Raw genomic sequence first — 20,448 nt, forward strand, 5'->3', positions numbered from 1 at the left:
ATAACTATTATTAGGATTATGATGCCTACAACTTGATTGTTAATGATTATTATCTATTGTGGTATATCAAGAGGAATGAATAAAATTTTTGTTGAACTAAAATTTGTTCAGTGGAAAACTTGAAATTTTCCCATAAAATTGCTTGTTGATTGATAAATTCTCTCAAAAACTATTTTTTCGTCTGAATATCCAGCAACACTGGTAGGCCTAGGCTCAATTCATACAGAAGTGGAGCAGAAGTAGCGTGGTGCTGACGTTTCCAAGTCCTATATATAAAAATATGGTTCAATGCAAACAAAAAAGGCGTGGCGAAACTCTTGCATTAGACCATATTTTTACACTGTATAGGAGTGACGTGGAAGTGGCAAAAAGGCAGTGCCACGCCCGCACCACCTCACCCTAGTCTTCTGTGAATTAAGAATTCTGTGTGAATTGGGCCTTACGTTGCAACTGCATGTTCGGTGGTTAATGTAACATGCAACATCGTTTGAATAGAGAATGCCTTGTCAGTTGTCATGCAACTTCCACTCGAAACAATATAAATAATTGCTTTAAAGTCTGGTCCACATGCACAAACTTATCGCCAGTCTTGCATGATCATTCCAGATTTGACAAATAAGACTGAATTGGATGTTGCGTACACACGTTCAAGTTTGAGTAAAAAATCTGTTTTATTCAGATAAGCACTTCACAATGAACAGTTAATCAAACTTTTCCTGGTTTTAGTCATGCCTAACTTAAATAATCTTCTGTTCAAACAGTCTTATCTATGAAATCTGGCATGATCATGCAAGACTGATAAGTTTAAACCTGTGACCCGGGTTTAAGGCGCTTGCTGTAGTTGGCTTAGCATACACTTCACTTGTAAACACTGCGCTATAGACAGGAATGCAGTGCAGACAAGTGTCACACTAATAATTATCATTACTGACAGATTTGTTATTCCTTCTTTAATAGAGTTGATCAGATGGACACAAGCCATCCAAAAAATGAAATCCATATTACGGTATTTATAATCCTATCTATTCGAAGGATTGCTTGGCAGAGAAGACTTGGAGTCTCAAATCCCATAAATTATTGAATGAATGATACTAGTAATAATAATTTTGGCTTCAACATGAGGAATTGATTTCATTGATATATTCTTCAGGTACCAAGACTATTATTCAATTTTATAAATAATAATGATACTAATCTATATCAAATTCGATCGATCATAAATACCAAAGCCATGGTGATGTAAAATTGTGACTTGAGGGAACGATTTCGATTACTAAGGGTGAGAGGAAATGAATGATTAACGAATTTATCCATTTCAGAAGATCAGATAATTTGGATGAGAAGTGTGAAAAAGTTGTAAATAAAACAACAACTTAGTAAATGGACGTTGTTTTTTTTTTAATTTGACAGCAAATGAAATTTGCCTTTTAGGTTGTCTATTTTACAAAAAGGATTGACAACACTTAATTTACTATAATGCTTCTTCTGGTTTCATAGTGGAATTTTATACAGACATTTTTCTCATTCTTCAATTCTATTTCAATATTTGAATGAAATGTCCACACACATGTTTTTCTTTCATATATTTTCAAATGATTTTGTATACACTGTACAAAACAAAAATTACAGATACAATAACAGAATACATAAATTGATAAAATTATACCTGTATCACTTTCGGGTAACCTACAATGTATTGCTTTTCGCTGAACGCACTATTAACAAAATTAAATGATTTTTGCAGCACTGTCTCAAATTACTATTTATATAAAAGTTCCTGCTTCTTTTTTAAAAGCATAATAATATTTGAACTATGAATGTGTTGTAGTTTCATAAAATTATAATCGAGCAAGTAGCACACCTCACACTATCAACATGTGAATAATAAACAATTGTCTTAACTGATTAAATGAGGATTTCCAATAAAAATGTTTGGTTTCCCCAAATATCAATTCAATATTCATAAATAAATAATTCGCTTTTCAACAATAAAAATGCTCATTGTCATAAGTTCTAATATCGTATCCATAAACTTATATTGTGTCTAGAGTAACATCATAGAATAAGTCAATATAAATACAAAAAACTGTACGGTAATGCTATTATTTACTATTTTATTACTATACAATCAATGTATTTTCATTTTTGCCTGCATAGAAAGACTAATTTTGAACTTACATTATCACACTCAATCTTTTTTATTTATTTATTCAGCAGAGAAACACATAATCATAAAATGATTCTAAATGGAAACCAAGGCTTACAGCCCTTAAGTAATATTCCATTCCCGAATTTTGATTGAAAATTAGTACAAACGAGTATTTTATATTTCTTTTTGGAATATTCATTTCAATGATTGAATAATGATAAGATGTGCTACTAGCTTTTCATCGAAACATTGACAAGAATTCGAGATTGAATGAATTGATTCACAGCAGATTATGATTATCCTTCAGAAATTATAAAAAATAATAATTTACTAATAAGAGAAACTGTGAATACAGTCAAATTTATTGAATATCAATAATATAATATGAGAAATCAATTTTTCAATTGTTCTAGTCACATCTAACTAACAATTGATTATTACTCATAAATCATACCGAACCTACCTCAGTTCAAATAAAGATACACAATGACAATCATTATAAGACAGACAACGTTTCAAGAGGATCTGAGAGATTGATTGCTTTTATATCAATTTCAATCGATGATAGAAAAGGCATCACAAATAACAGAGGTAATGGAATTGGAAAACACAAATTATTGGCACTTTGAAAACACATCGCTGAAATAATACGTCTATACATATACTACAATAATTACAAAATGTATAACTTGTTCCTCTTATCTTACGTTGAGTCTAAAAATTACAGGTAATAACAAAATCCTGTTTCTGTTTGTCATCAATCACCAGCAAAGCTTCAAATGCAAACTGACAATCACACACTAGACCAAACACACGCACACACACTCTCTCTCTCACACACACACACACACTGCACTACTGCATACTGCACTATTCGCATAAACATTATTATACTATCGATCCAATAACATCATCACATAAGAGAAATAATAAAATCAATTCTGGGTATAAAACATGATTCAAAGGAATAATCAAATTTAAACATCAACGAAACAAAATAACATAAACATTGAATTTATAAGTCTTTTATATACTAAAAGATGGTTTAAAATAGGCATTTCAATTCAAATGATTTTTCCAAAATCAGATTAATAAACGTATACACTTTCAAAGCTTCCTGACCAAAATAATATCATCTATTCAAGTCGTATTGAAATTGGAATCAACCAACAATTTATTATATTTGTTTAAAATTTATGGAGCTAAATGAATTAATTTTTATCCGAATGACAATTATGTCACATTATTAAGTGGAAATGAATGTTTCCTCAATGATTATCTGGAGTCATGGTTCAGTATAAACACTAAATTTTATGTATCAATCGAAACACCATCAAGGTGAAATTAAAATAGCTAAAAGAACAATTTTAACGTTTCAGCAGCTAAAACGCTGCTAAGCCAACCACATGAATGGTTTATATTAAAACTGCTAGATTGGTCCTGACCAAACGAGAAAAAATCACTTGAAATTGATAACTAAAATTACAGATAATTTTCACAATATACTTTTTACATTACATAATATAAAAATATTTAGTAGGGAACGGAAGATATGGACGCAAACGAAAGAACTTGATTGGTTTCGTGTTCAAGTCAGACAATTCGTGAATAACATTTTAATATTGAATAAAGTGGATACCGTAAGTAAAATTTATGAAATGTATGATAATCAATAGTAATAAAACATTATAGAATTTTTTCCATTTCTGGAATGCATGGTAATTATAAGATAATCATGAAAACAATGAAAATATAATATTAAGAAACTAAATTTTTGTTATATTTGAACCTGATATATGTCAAGATAAATCGACAATACATAATAACAACGAAAATGAATATTTAACAAAATAAAATGAATGTGCGATAGACATTTGTAAAGAACTGAGGTGAAGGAAACCAGATGGCCATTCAGGGATTTTCTTAAATGTTCGTATGAAAACTCTTGAGAAAGATTCACTGAAAACTCTTCTTGGTTTCAACACAATCGAAATAATCAGTGGGCCCTTCGTGCCATTTAAAGGCACTTTTATCATCAGATTTTCAAACTTTATCATAGCATTACCGTAAAACTCACAATACTCTGAGTATTTTTATTTTGTTTTGATTGGGAGTAGTCCCACACGAGCATAGAAATGTTCGCTTTTATATAAATCTATTGCCTTGCCATTTTATGTTAATAATATTAAAAAAATGAGGGCTTCAGAACTCCAAATTAAAAAACACGATAACGAATGTTAGATATAGGATAAAACTATAATTAAAATGTGTTTGGTGAATTAGAATAATTATATAATATTTGTTAGTACAGTAGGCTATTATAAATTTAATAAAAGTAAGTGCGTTTGAGAGCGTCAGCTTGACTAGTTGTACCTGCTGGTTTCCAAAAGGTTTTTTAAGAGATAAATCGACTAATATTTCCTTTTTAGTGAAAAAGTTGTGACTTGAAAATATCAGGTCAAATTTTACTAGCAATGGGTGACCGGTATAGGGTGCAATACGTAATATCTGTTTCCGGACCCGATTAGTTTCCTTAACCTCAGAATTTCTCAAATGAAAGAATCTAATCAAGATAATTATTTTCAAATGATATTTTTGGAGATAAATACATACAAAAGATGATGAAGATTAGCTTTGAAACGACTAAACTACATATCGCTCACACATTTCTTTCACACAGCTTTGCCGTTGCAATAAATCATATGAGTCCTATCACTGAATTGATTCTTGAATCACAAAATCACGTCACCTTTGGAGATTCCAATCGGTTTCAAAATCGATAAAGAAACATATTCCAAATTTTGACATGATAGAATTTGGATTGAATAGGAAATCTCTTAAGGTGCGTACACACTTGAGCGTCACGAACGAGCGCATTTCACTTTTCATCAGTTGATGCTATGATGCTTATTATATATGTACCTTACTGTTACTGAACAAATATAGATATAATCAGCTGATAAAAGTGAATTGCGCGTGTTCTTGCACTACCTCCGTAAACAAAGCCATAGTGGATACTGGTGTCAGTAGAGGTGGGGCTACACCAATAAAAGCACTATAGTGAGGTCCACGTTATAATGGCAGTGAAGAAAGATGGGAGAAAAACGTTGCCAAGTCTCTCCATTTTGCCACTGAGTGTACACAGCTGTTACTCAATTCATACCATTAAATTTGATCTAGTAATAATTATCATTTGCTTGATAAAATAATCAATTTAATGTCAAATTAATCAAGAAAATTTATTTTTTTCATAATTTGATACAAAAATTTGCTTTCATAACTGGGATCAGTTTTTTATTTCTATACAAACCTGAAATGGCGGCTAATTAAAAAGCTGTGATACAGCAATCTGAATTTCAAAACAACAGAAATTAAGTTATTTGGTAGGTATTCTACTCCAATTTCTTTTAAAGTTAATAGAAAAATAGAAATCCTATCCAAAAAAAGTAATTTCAATGTGAATCATTCTGAAATAACCTTTCAATATTATTTATACCGGTACCAGTTGGTCTAACCAATACGAGTAGGCTAACTGAAGCAAGAATGAAGTCTATGATGATTACTTATCAACTTTTAAAATGTCATTTCAGTTATTTTAATTTGTGTTTCTCATACGGTAATGCCTAAAAAGTATTTTACTGTTTCAAAAATACATTTTAAATCAATTATACGACTCGTGTACCGTACTCAAGTATTTTGATAGAATGAAGGAGAAAAATGGCGGCTGAGAATTTTCTCAAATAAAATATTCTGGCAAACTGACAACATTGCAAAGCGAGAGAGATAGCACTATCTGTTTTGTTGTATGATAGAAAAGGACAGCAACAGTATTGTCAATTGTACACTGCCATTATAACGTGAACCTCACTATAGCTGATATAGATCAGCTGAAATCAACGAATTTTTATTGGTGTAGGAGCCCTACCTGTGCTGACGTACCACGAATGCACTACGGCTTTGCACTACGGAGGAAGTGGCTCTTAGCGCTCAAGTCGTACGAAGCTCTATGGGCATACAAGTTTCAAATAAAGCTTTGATCAGGTTAAATTGAAATTCAGTTTCAAGGAAGTTAGATAATGAAATATCTATGCAAACTGTCTGGAATGAAACAGAAACTGTCAGAACAATTTGATTAAATAGATTCCCAAGAAAATATGCGAACCAATATGAATGAAGTATATTACGCGAAATCACACCAACATTATATTATAGTCATGTTGAAAAAGAGGGTGAGAGGTAGACTGGAGGCGAGTGAGGGACACTATCACATAGGAGCGGCGGACCGACTGGTGCTGCATAGTCCCGGCACCAGTCGGAAGACTACCGCTCCTTCCCCGTATGCTACGGAACACTGATGACAGGTCGCGACGTCGACTCCTTAGTCGAGCTATTCGTCGAACTCGGACTGGAGGTGGAGTTTTTTATACACTTGCCGGTCAGCTGGTTCACACTAAGAGGATTGTTCACGTCGTGCGGGTTCGTGCCGACGGGGTTGCGGTGCGGGTGAGGGTGGGGGTGTGGGTGGTGATGGTGGGGGTGATGGTGGTGGTGGTTGATGAGCAGGGGGAGGAGGGGTGGTGGGGCGGGGATGGGAGGCGGCTGCGGCGGTTGTTTGACAGTTGATCCTCCGTTGCAGTCAGCGTAGTCCAACGTGTGCGGCGTCAGCGGCGACTGCAGACTCATGCAAGGCGACGCCAGACTGACGCTGGGTGAAGCCAGACTGGCGCTCGGACTGGGCAGGATCATCGACGGACTGGTAAGGCTGGAGAGGCCACTCAGCCCGCCCGGACTGGACAGTGACTGCTGCAGCGACTCTCCATCGTCGTCCTCACCGGGTGAGTGGGCGTCCCCCCCGCTGCCGCAGCTGCCCAGATTGTCCTCCTCTGATTGGTTGCCCTCATCCCCATCACCATCGCCGTCCCCATCGCCGCTCTCCATGTACCTGATGCACTTCTTCTTACGTCTGCAACGCAACCAATGCACATTCATCAAACTGCACATCATCATTCAAAATTATCATTATCGAAATTGATAATAAGTCTATGATACAATCAGTTAGAAGAAATAATTGCCTCTATTGATCAAAAATATACACCAATAAAAAAATACATCTAATAATGCATTTCTGGGACTTCCGGGGGAACGTTCAGTTATAGTATTCACTAAGCAACACAATACTATTTTTTCCTATATTTTGAACTCTAAATTGGACAAAAATCATGAAGTGTCAACATAACCTATTTTTGGACAATTTCTATCTAAATTTGGGAAAGGAACAGTTTTGGGCTTTAAGTTCCTTTTCCAATCATTCATAATTGAGAATGATATTGTATATATCAATGTATAAATAAATGAATAAACCATGGATCTCGATATTGAATATTATTCCACAGTACTGGAAACTGCAGTTGGAAAGTTTTGTACATCTTGTTGAGTAACAAATTAATAAAAACAATATAAAAATCTTGAAGTAACCTTTATTTTTAAAAAAAAACTTTAAAATAGTTAAACAACTAGTTTTAAACTAGATGAAATCAACTTGAAAATGACCTAATTTAGGGTCGAAACTAGTTGTTGAACTATTTTAAAGTTTTTAAAAAATAAAGGGTACCTCAAGATTTTTATATTATTTTTATTAATTTGTTTAAAAGTAGCCCATGTGAGTGAAGTGTTTTATCTTGTTGAGTATATATTAAGCCGCGTTCACATAACAGTTGTCAAATGTTGCTAATGATTTGTAACAATTGACAACTCTGGTGTAAATAGTTGACAACTTTGGTGCTTCTGTTACAAATCATTTGAAAAAAAAATATTTGAAACAGTTGACAACTCTTGTATAAACGCGAGCGTCGCAGGAGCTTGAGCAATTAACATAACTCCACACCAAAAAAATCTATTTTTCCTACAGTTACGTTGAAAAGTGGCCATTGCTGCACTGATTACAGAACGCAAAGAATCACTTTTCCGCTCTAGTGCGGGAAAAAATTTTCTGCACTCCAGATTTGCAACATGGCAACGCAAAATACTTAGTAGGTTATATGGAGCAACAGTGCAGCAAAATCAAAATGAAGTTGGTAACAGTGACTGCTGTGGCTGCTATAGTGAGCAGAGGTGCAACGAAGCACAACGCGCTAATTATTAGTATTAGATATTATAACCAAGGACAACGAGGACTTTGGGATTTTAGGATTAAGGTTTTTATCCATAATAAAATTACACAGAAAAACATTTGATGGATTTCAGGCAATTTCACCCATAATTACCCACTTTTCATATTCAATGGTAACTGTAGGAAAAACTAAATGTGAAATACGTGCGCAAAGTTCCTCTGCTGCACTCAAGAAACCATTCCGCCCTCGCCTACGGCTCGGGCGTAAACGTTTCTTTCGGTGCAGCAAACTGTCACTTTGCGCACTAGTTGCACAAATAACTATTACCATCTGTTAGAAAACTTGAATCAACGGCATCATTAGTTGGAATCCACTCAACTGAAATTTCATTCCTGGAATTCATCAAGGTTCAAACACATTTTTGAGTCTCTCATTTCTCACTGTATTCTCAAGATGAGTGAATTGTCCAAGAAATAGAAGCAGTAGATTACTACTTCCAACGAAAATAATTCCAGGTTTAGAATAAAATCAATGTATTTGAATCATATAAAAGGGGTGGTTCCTGAGATGCCTACCAGACCAAGAAGGACACATTTGAAATGATGATTGAGGATACAGGAGGCCTAAAGATAGAATTTAATGACACACAATGGAGAGTGGGTGATAAATGAAATTCGAGGAAGATGCAACTCAGCTCTGGTTGAGCGTGTAGTCTAACAATATTAGGCTTTTTGATTGGAATCGTCGAAAGATCTAAATCGCTTGAGCTTATCAAGTCCAGAATAAAACTATTTTGCGTTTCCGTAGAAACTATGTTGTTAGGAGATGAAAGAATTAAACATTTGATAACAATAAAATTGAGAAACATTCCCTGTTGAATGCAACAGTAATATTTGAGTAAGTTTCTCCCAAGTGCTAGGATCACATTGTTCCACCATAGTAGCAAATGATACAATAGATTATGATTATGAACCTGATCTCATTGAATGTACTAAATTTTAGTACTTTATAACGTTTCAATTGGAGGAATCCAAAACATAAAAGATAACTTCACTCAAATTATTAAAATAATATGAGGAATGGTTTGTTTTTCATTTGAGATACTTTTTTATTTATTTAAATATTTGTTCACATTGGAATCTCAATTATTTATTTGTTCATTTGTGAAGAGAACAATTATGGGTTTTTATCCTTATGCTCTCATCCTATCCTCTCGATCTCATCCTTTGTGCTCTCATATATATTTTAAAATGACTAAATCAATATACTATCATGATTTTTATTATGTTAAATTAAACTGATCAATATACTATCATGATTTTTATTATGTTAAATTAAACTGAACATGATGAACTTTTATAGTTGATGGGTCAACACAATTTATAGAGAATGAAGAAGAATTAAATGACGAATAATATTGGACTGTTAAATGAAGCATTTAAATATGTGTCCTAGAACTAATGTTTGTTTTTGGATAAAAACATACACGCCGGTTATTCTAGAGATGACAACTTACACAAACGAATACTGTACACAAAAAATTTCCCAGACTTGATTGAAAGTGAAAATTGAGTGCAAGAATGACATTTTCATTTGAAGCAACACTTTGAAAATAAAATAGATTGAATGCAAACAGACGATGATAGAGAATTGAATAGAATGAAGCCCAAAAGTACAAAAATGAAAAACATTCAACGAAATGAAGTGGACCTGGAGCAAACACTTGCTATGCGAAGAGAGGAAAATTCCACAATCTGTATGAAGAGTGATGACTCATAAAAACACAATGATGAAGTTCACATAGAAAGCAGGAAGAAAGGTAAACATTTACACAGAGATGAGAACAGATTAATCGAAAAGATTGAAAAAGAAAATGCTATTGCAATTTAGAATCAAGATCTTTAAATTATATTGCTAACGATAAGGTACCGGTATGATGAGAAATTGTGAGAATTATCATATTACGCAATTAGCTTTCGTTTGAATTTTTAAAATTGTTCATCATCTAAACTTGAGAAAAATAATGTCCTTAAAGGAGAAAAACAAATACTAGAACTTCTATCTTTTGAAATTTTTTTTTCACAGGATATACCACTAAACACACTAGGCTCTAGTTCAATTCTCAATGCAGAATAATAAACAAAACAAAAAATTAAATCCATTAAAACTTGATTGTTTTAGATGTCAATGGGAATCCAGTGCCATTAAGTAGGCTTCTTTAATTTTATTTTATTTTGAAGGAATCTTTCGATTATTCTACCAATTTATAAAAAAATATCTCAGGAGAAAATAGTGTACATTTTTATAGAGCGGAAATAATGTAATTAGTGACTGAACAAATTGGATATGCTTTGTAATACTCCCACACATAAAACAATGCGATTGGATTACTTTAATCACAAATGGCAAGATGATTATGTCCTACTAATTATTATTTATTATCATTATTTATTTATTATTTTTATTATTATTTATTTGATTATTATTTATATCCTACTGATTGAGATCTGCATAAATAAACCATCCATTTACATGATGAGAGGAGCCTAAGAAGAGTAATATATATATATATATATATATATATATATATATATTATATATATATATATATATATATATATATATATATACAGATACGAACCTTTATTACTTTAGTAGTTTTACTATTTTTTTCGGAGCTACGGTACCGAAATATCGAATGCTTCAACACTATATTTCAATAATGCTAAGAATATAATGAAATATAATGCATCAACGATGACAATTGTTTAAAAATAATATTGAAATACTTTTGTGAAATCGATTATAAAAATCGAATTCAATAAGTTTTGAAATTGAATTAAAACAAATTAATTGTTAGAAAAAACCTCTCAGCTTAAAATTTTATTTCAATCACGAATAGATGCAAGAGATTTATAAAACATGAAACAGAGGTCACTATACATGATTAAATCATTCTAGGACTAAGTGTGCAGTGCAACATGCTGGATTATAAATCAACAATTAATTCAAAAAGTAGACTGCGAAAATCAACTCAAATCAAACTAATTAATGGAATTAGTTGAAAATAAACACACAAAAAACTTAAACTATTACATTATAAAAACTGCCTACAACTTATAGTCTGTCTCTACGTATCAATAACGGAAAATTTCATGGTTTTACAACGTTTTATGGAATACATCAAGGAATAAATATTTGGGATGGCTATGAGAAAAAGGATTGAGGATAGGTCATCCTAGGACAGAAATGAAATACTCCAAAAGCATTATTCCCAGATAATGCAAAATAAATGAAGATGTGGATGATAACGATGTCTAGAATAAAAGATGCTAGGAAGAATAGGGGGAATCAGTAGTGATTAAGTGAGAAGGTAGAAAATTACAGAAAAGATTTACTACTATTTCAAACTATACGTAAAGGAAATACAAATTACAGTAGCTATGAGTTATTGAAATGAAGATTGAAGAATAATATTGACTTTCATAAAAATAGGATGAAATACATTGAATATATCATACAGAAAAAAGCAAAACAGAGAGCCAACATTGATTCGATCGATCTCTGATGGATGCAAAACAAGAAGATGGTTAAAATGAAAGATTACAGAAATGGAGATGGAAAACAAACACAAAAATCAAATAAAAATCCAACAGCATGACTGTAAAAAAGACGAAAACAAGTATGGGGAGGAAAATGAATAAATAAATGAAGCCCAAGCGAAATCAGAATGGATATGACGATAATCAACAACGAAAACTGGAATAAGCAAAAACACATTCAACAAAAACGTTGAAAAGGCAGCCGATGTTACTACGAAACACACAGCAAAACAAAGCAAGACAAGTAGAACACATATACTTGTTAACAAACGATGCAAGACTCACATATTTCTAGAGATTAACATATGTTGGTTCCTGTGGGGAAGCAGCGGTGGTGGGTCCGTGGTGAACAATACTGTGACCGAGACCTAAGCCTCCGGCCCCGAGGTCGGGACTGAACAACAAAACCAGACCTGTCATGTCACATACCTCTTCTACTACCTATGCCACAATGCCAACAAAACCCAGTCACTACTTTCTGGCAACAGGATAATACTACTGCACTTCTCTTCTACGCCTTTCAAATATCAATTGCCATTACTTCATTGCTCACTGCATCAAATTGATAGTTTTTTTTGAAAAATATGGCATAGATATTTCATATTTTAATAAATATCTTTAAAACCATGATTACAGTAGAAAATAAAGTATTCTCCAGTTCGATTTGTCCAACTATTCGTGTTGGTTACAACTGATTATTCTGGGTTTTCTTAAAACTACATTATCGCAAGATAGTTTCAGAAAATGTGTCTGATAAATTTCTAAATAAGTCAACATTATTTTCAATTATTTTATGTCGTCAACATTATTTTCGATTTAATTATTATTTTGAATTTAATAACGTTGAGAAGGAAACCTCAATTCCTTAGCAAACAATTGACGGGTCTGGTTTCATTGCCATTCAATTATTATTCAGCCCCAAATCAATTTATTTCATCATTTTTATGATTGAACTAATTTGGAAATTTAGTGTTTCTCTTCTCAGTGTGGTAAGACACATTTTCTGAATACAGAATACAGGAATGACAAATTCAATAAAAAGCAAATACATAATTGAAATGCCATCAATTACAAATACCAAAATAATGTTAGTAAGATTACACTGGTTGTACCGTACAAATTGATCACAGGTTAAATCCGTTTTCGATATTACAGTGACATGAAAATAGATGATCACTAATAAGAAAAATATGTAAAAATGAGAATATATGATAAAAACTGAAACACTTCAATATTCGAGTGGATCAGGGTTATTGGAGAATGAAATGAAAATTGAAATTATAGCTAGAAGTCTTTCCACAGAGACAAGAAAACACCAAGTGAATTAAAGCCTGTAGCAAATAAAAATGTGTTCAAGGTATGAGGTAGGGGCCACTCTAACGTAGAATTCAGACCCAAAACTATTGAATAAATTTACCAAGAGTCCAGTTTTCAAATGTTAATGTTTCAATCAAGGAGTGTGTATGCCTATCACACAAACACATTTCATCTACAGGAAATTATATAAAATGCTTCAAAAGTAGAAAGAATAAATAGCTACAAGAAATCTACTGAGTGTGATAAAGTGATTGTTCTACAAGTCTACGATTATAGCGCTACTTCTGTTATTGGTAGGTAGTGAGTGACCCCTGTCTCCACAAAACAAAAACTACAGTATATATCTAGATTGTTAAATATTTGTTGTACTTGATGATAATGTTCTTCAAATAAAAATATCCCTGGAATATGCATTTTTTTCTAGAAGAGAACTTCGAGTTGACAGTGAAGAGATTTTCAATTTTCATGAAAATTCAAATTACTTTTCATTCTTTAGTTATATTATCAATTTTTTTATCGAGATTTACCGAATGTTAATCAAAATTCTAGTCACCGAGGTTGAAATGAGGAAAGACCATGTAAAAGCTATAAATTTAGGGCTTAACATTTTTTCAACCTCTCCCACAAATTTTTAATGTTCATGTTCACTTTCAAGCTTTCAATGTATTAATTATTGAGGGACGGCATAGTGATAACAATACTCATCGGTCAACTTGGTTGACACAATTCGCTAGTTTTCACAGGCATAAAAGGTGACTGCAAACTAAAAATAAAACACAGCTGACAGATGGAAAGAGAAGATTGACTATATTCGATTAATGTCTCACCTGCAAGGCTTACACCATTGACTTTGCTGATCAAGACCATATCTCGCTCGGCATTTTTTCATGTTGTTACCTGAAATTTCAACAATATATATAAGACGTCTTCCAGAAATGAAATTCATATAACAATAAGATAGATGAGGAAAGGAAGAAACCAACTTCATAGACTTGCATTGCATCACTAGCCTTGTTACTAAAGTACTGTAACATAATCTCAGTCCAAGATTGTTCATAAATAGAGAAGGTCTACACAACAATACATTTTGTTTGATCCTACATAAATAGCATATTATCCAAGATAATTTATGAAGCTTCATGTCATGTATAAATCAACACATTTGATCCTAAAATAGTTTGGGACGTTTATTATTGAACATTTATTTCCCAAACTGAATATAAATAATTTTCATGCTCAAAAGGATACTCTTTTATTTCAATAAATCAGCATAGTTCAAGATAACAAATTTTCGTATTTCCAGAAACTGTATTTCTACATGAAAATGATTGAGAAACACTGATTGTATTGTCAACTCCACTACTTCATTAAGCATTTCATGAGACTATAGTTTAATGCTAAAATCAACTCATCTTTAGCTGCAATAGTAGAGCGGAAGACTTCCTATAGTTCCTATTATATTATACTACAGGAACTAGAAGTCTTTTTCTCCACTATTACAGCTAAAGATGTGTTAGTTTCAACGTAGAACTATAGTCCTATGAGTTATTTTATAAAGTAGAATGGACAACACTATCAGTGTTTATCAATAATGAAAGGATCCACAAGATCAATATTTATTCAACAAATTTTATGTGTTGAAATCCAAAAATTTATTAAATTAAGAATAAAAGTGTTATACTTGAAAACTTTGCTCAAATCTTATGTAGGTGACGCAACCTTTTAGTTTATGCTTCACGTTTAGGCCTACACTGTGTATAATACAGTTCAAATAATACAACAAACGAGAAGAATGTGGTTGCAAAATACGGGGAAATATATTGGAATAGGCAATCGAGAAATTTTTGATATAAACTACAATAGCATGAGTTTCAAACTATTCCACATAAAATGTAATCAACAGTATGTTACTGAGAACAAAATAAAATATCATTTTTATTAGAAGATTTGGTTGATTTTTTTTGTTAATTATCAATCACTTTCATTACAAACATAAAACGTTATGGTAGTTATAAGAAGTTATGTATAAGGAAATCAATATAGAGTTTATTTATTTATTTATTCTTATGACTTTTATTGGCAGAGAGATCCTGTCAGATGTTCTGCCTTGCCTTATTACCCAATGTCATTTCCTATCAACACTCAAGTTAATAGGTTATGTATTCGGTTCTTCATGTTTTCTCACTAGAAATTGCACTTTTAACATCCTGAATTTTCATTTTATAAAGTTTAAAAACAAGAAAACTATTTTCAAACACAAATTCACATTTAAAATATAAAGTCAATTTGATTTTTGAATCCCAATGAAATGTTTATCAAATTTTAAAAACTTCAAAAAATTGAAAGATTAGGAAGTCAATTGTACGTTAGATAGAATGAAATGAAATGTTTATCAAATTTTAAATTCTTCAAAAAATTGGAAGATTAGGAAGTCAATTGTACGTTAGATAGTTTATAAGGATAATAATTTCTTAAAAACTTGTAACGAAAATATTACAAAAGTATCCAATCATTCCGCAGACTCACTGGTCGACTATTAGATACAATTCGATTCATTTGGGATGGGACATTTCAATTTCCTTTCAAGTTATTTAAATTCTTTTGAACCTTGTCCAATATTTGACAAGCCTGGATAAGTCTGAAAACAGTTAACATTTTTCTAATTTGAGTTTCTCATTTGGATTGTAAACGAACGGCGTGATTGGTTACATTTTATGTGGTCATAATTGTAGTGAAAATAGAGGAACACTAATGGGCCAACACCAAACTTGATAATAGTATTGAAAATAGAAGTAAGCATTTTCAAAACATTGAACTACTCGAAGAAAATTTAATAGTAAACATAAAATAATATGAAAAGCCATTTACATATTATAGATGAAAATGAATAAGTACGAACATTCACTCAGGCAAATAATGAATAAAATTGTAAGGAACCATACCGCACTTGGAAGTTAATTTGGAAATAATAAGCATGCACTTATTGAATATCAAGCACAACTATATTAAATTCTACAATCTACGATAGAATGGAAAGCAACTTAGAAATACAAGAAAAACCAACCTCTTGGGAAAATCAATTTTTCAAGTTCAACTCAGTTATAATGAATTTCCCTACTCGATTCACGTGACTAGGGACTGGCTTGTTTTCAAGCCAAAATATAATATTAAATTTTATCATGAGTTTACTCCTAGCACATTAAAAAAAATTGTCCAATTTTCGACAGCATCCTCGAGTTTGGGGAACCTATAATGCCGAAGATTCACCAAATAAAATATATTTGATGTGATCTTCATTTATATTTACTAAATAAATCAATCAGAAATAATCAGTGCATAATTATTCTAACATTGATAGAAAAATAATGTAGATTTTGAAACATCAATGTATAGTTTGGAAAAGTAACATACTCGTGAACCATCAAGATAATGTGAAAAAGCACTGAGATTTATGATAATAATTATGTAAAAACAAAAATTGTCAAACATGCAACAGCCAACAAACACCCCTTAAAAGAAGCAGAATTCAATTTAAAAATGGAATCAAGGGTAATTATGGGTACTGTTCCACAACAATGCTTACAATTGTTTATTTTGATTCAACACTGAAAACAGAAAACTTACTTGTGCGGTAGAATAAAGAACAAAAATATGGATATCAGATGAGAACATTTAAAAGGAGATGAGTAATGCATTGTCAACATCAATTTTGTTGTAGCAAAAAATGAAACAGTCTGTTTAACGTGCAGCGTAATTCAAATAACGGGAGAATAAATTGAGGGATGAATATTGAACATTTATTTAACCGGAACAAATAGAAAAAAGACAGAAAGAGATAAATAGAAGTAGAAAACCGTCCAAAAATCAAGCCATTAGAAATAATGTAAATTGAGCGAGGGGGGGAGGTGGGTGGTGTAAGAATGGGTGTGGTTTGGGTACCTCCATCATTTGTTTCTTGCTTGCGCTTCCTCTTCTTGCCGCGAGTGGCGTTAGCCCGAGAAGACCAGTCAGGATAGAGCTGCATGTGCAGCTGCCTTTCCCTCCGGGCCAGCTCGTAATACTTGGCCTGTTCCTCACGACCTAATGCGTGCCACTACAAAACCATATTACAATCCGTATTACTTCACTAACATTGGTTAACATGGGTGCTATTGCTACACAATCATGCCTTCTGTCTTCTTCAGAGAAACGCATTTGTCTCTGGTTGGAGACATCGGGCGATCGATCGGTCAGTGTTCAAGAAGAGCGGAAGAAAGACGAGGATGCAGTCTAGTAATTGGAGGCATACGGGAATTACTTTTATCCCCCACATATTACGTGCTAGATAAACAGCCAGGAATTTCTATTTCAATAAAGCAGATCACCAATATTATTCCACAATAAGCGCAAAACTGCCACTAGGAAAGAGATACAATTTAAGAAGGAGTAAAACAAGTTTTACCAGTAAAAATTGATGAAAATCAACAGACGTGGTATGCTACAAAAATAGAAATAAGTTGAGGGGGAGAAGACAGACGTGAACAGAAGTGTGGGCAGGATTCAGGTTATTCTTTTAAGGGATGCATTTGTTTGGCCAAGTTTACTTTCAAAATTCAATTTTCCCAAGGAGGTGGTCAGTGCATAATCACAATATGCCAGACACACTCAGGGCCCTTCTGCCGATATAACTCAACTTTATTGAAAATATCATCTACAGTTTTTCAAATGGTTCTCTCCAATTGAATGAGTTTGGAGAGAACGTTGTATTGATTGTTTGAGAAATGTTCACTACAAATTTAGCCTCCATTTTGAACGAACGCCTACAAATTTTAATAGAGTGCGGTTATATCGGAGTTCCCGACCCTGGATGTTTGTCTAGCACTATTGTAGCAATATAACACTATAGCAATAGCCGCGGGGCGGCGGGCGGGCGCCAGGGGGGCGGTAATTGCGGGTACCTCCAGTGTCCGCGATAGGAACCCTCTCTTTCTTTCGCTTCTTCTTCTTCGCTCCATAGCCGTAATTGTCACGGGCACTCCAGCCAGGATACAACTCCATATGCAGTTGCCGCTCCTGTCTCGCTTTCTCGTAATACTTAGCTTGCTCCTCCCGTGTTAGCGAGTGCCACTAAATGCCATTGCAATGCAAAACATTAGCGTCATTCAATCAATTATTAATTAATGCTTTCCACATTAAAACATTATTTACTCTCTCAAACAACTATTTCAATCAGTAATAGTGAAAATATTATTAATCAAGTTATCAGTTATTTTTGTACTCCACTACTGTAATTTCCTTTCAGATGAAAAATTATGAGAAAGCATAGAATGACTAATAATTTCACGTAATACCAAAGAAAAAATATTCAATTTTTATTATTTAAAAATTAATATCTGTGTAAGAACTATAAATCTTGCAAATCGACACAAAATAGCTAAACTTGAATAGCAAGAGCAACACTTAAATCAATTAGACATTCAAAAATGTAAAATTTCATTCTTATCAGATTTTTATTCTTCTAAATCTTTCGAATAGAGAATTGATCAATTATTTCTGATAGTTTTATTATCTAGCATCTCTATCAGATACAACAATGATTCGAGTCTCACTGACTTACAAAAAGCCAGCGATTAGTAAACATGACTTATCCACTATATTTAGGAATTATAGTACCAATAAATTAGTACAGTAACAACAGATTTATCAAGCTCTACAAAAACTTACAAGGAACTTGTGGTATACGATTCTTTCGACTTGTTATGAAAATATTATAGTGTGTATTCCTTAGTGAGAAATGACAAAAATAAAATAAAATCTATCATTTAGGATATTAAAAAACTATATTATTAACGCAGGATTTTCGTTTACTAGACGACAAGGCCAATGAAACAGAATTTGAAACCATAAGTCATTGAAACTATCATTTTCAAAATCTATGATTTTTTAATAATATTATGAAACTTAAATGTATTGCCACTATTATTATAATTTGGAAGTGGAATTACCACATCATTTTAAGGGTAAAGGATACTAACCTTACATGATGAGAATTTCAAGCAAAATTAGAGTAACTAGGTAACAACAATGGAATAAACTAATAAAATGTGAAACTTACCCTTCTCCCTAGAATTTGGTTGATAGCTGCACTCTCCTTCAACGTGCATTCAGCAACTACTTTGGCTCGCATCTCTTTCATGTAAAGCATGAATGCATTCAGAGGTTTCTTAATGTGAGGTTTTTTCTCTGGAAATTTAAAAAACAACTCATTTGAATCGTTCTGGGCCGATAATTTGAACTAGGAAAACATGAAGACATAGAAAAAATAAAAACTTTTAGTACCCTTTTATTAAAATCTTCAAAATATTTTAATATTATAAAAAAAAATATTTCAAAGTTCTTAATAACAGGGTACTAAAAGTTTTTATATTGTTTCTATTTGAATCAAGTAGCCCATATAAGCGAAGTGATTTCATGAAGACATAGTTATGCAGTGGAAACATACTGAATAATGATAATTATGATATGATAAATCAACATCACAAAAAATATGAATTTGGATATAAATTATTGTTTTATTCTATTCATATTTCTATTCATATTCATATTTATTAATACTCTCAGAATATCAATAGTTTAATAATAGTGGGAACAAGTTCGATTATATTCTGTTAGTACTGTATAACCACACAAGAATACTGAGAGCATAGAAGGACTGAGGTATTCTGTAGTAATTTTAGTTCAAGTACGAATATTGTTTAAATTTCAAAAGTGAAAAGTGAACGCCAGTCATTTCATGACAATATCTTGATAAATAGTTCCTGATACACGGTATACGAAATAACTCGATAATTGAAAACTATCGATTCAACAGTAATAATATCGTGCTTCAGGTTTAAATTTATACTTATAGAAGAATATTGTCAAAGAATTAATAGATAATGTAGTATACAATGATCATTACAAACCTTGATTATTACTTGTATGACCAGAATCTTGAGACTTTGAGCCGTCATTGGTTGTTGATGAAGAGTTTTTCCGGTCCATTGACGATGACCTGAAACAATCAGAAATTAAATTGAGATCCAATATCAATCACTGAACTAATATTACATCACATACCAAGATCCTCCAAGTCAAAAACTTGAAAATATATCCAGAAAATAATGACAATGTCAATCATTGAACGAATATTACAACCCATACCAAGAGCTTCCAAGTCAAAAACGTGAAAATATATCTGCAAATAATTATGAAAAGAAATATATATATTCGACAATATGATATGAAATAG

The 20,448-nt window shown here is 32.3% G+C and overlaps 1 protein-coding gene across 13 annotated transcripts in view; it reads right to left on the minus strand.

Annotated features, from left to right (window-relative positions):
- Positions 1 to 1,373: 1,373 nt before the first annotated feature.
- LOC111047051 (protein pangolin, isoforms A/H/I/S) overlaps positions 1,374 to 20,448 on the minus strand; it is a 307,983-nt gene continuing 288,908 nt past the window's right edge. For 6 of the 13 annotated variants that reach the window (XM_039420443.1, XM_039420447.1, XM_039420449.1 and 3 more), the window contains 5 exons: positions 20,123 to 20,211; positions 19,273 to 19,400; positions 18,116 to 18,284; positions 14,006 to 14,075; positions 1,374 to 7,112 (listed from right to left, as the gene is read on the minus strand). In XM_039420443.1, coding sequence (XP_039276377.1) covers positions 6,491 to 7,112; positions 14,006 to 14,075; positions 18,116 to 18,284; positions 19,273 to 19,400; positions 20,123 to 20,211 — 1,078 coding nt within the window. In that variant the 3' untranslated portion in view covers positions 1,374 to 6,490. Of the gene's footprint in view, positions 7,113 to 12,146; positions 12,256 to 14,005; positions 14,076 to 17,117; positions 17,272 to 18,115; positions 18,285 to 19,272; positions 19,401 to 20,122; positions 20,212 to 20,448 lie in introns of all 13 variants that reach the window. The other 7 variants (XM_039420448.1, XM_039420438.1, XM_039420440.1 and 4 more) reach the window with 6 other exon arrangements.

Source organism: Nilaparvata lugens, chromosome 2, assembly GCF_014356525.2.
Source record: "Nilaparvata lugens isolate BPH chromosome 2, ASM1435652v1, whole genome shotgun sequence".
Taxonomy (NCBI): Eukaryota; Metazoa; Arthropoda; class Insecta; order Hemiptera; family Delphacidae; genus Nilaparvata; species Nilaparvata lugens.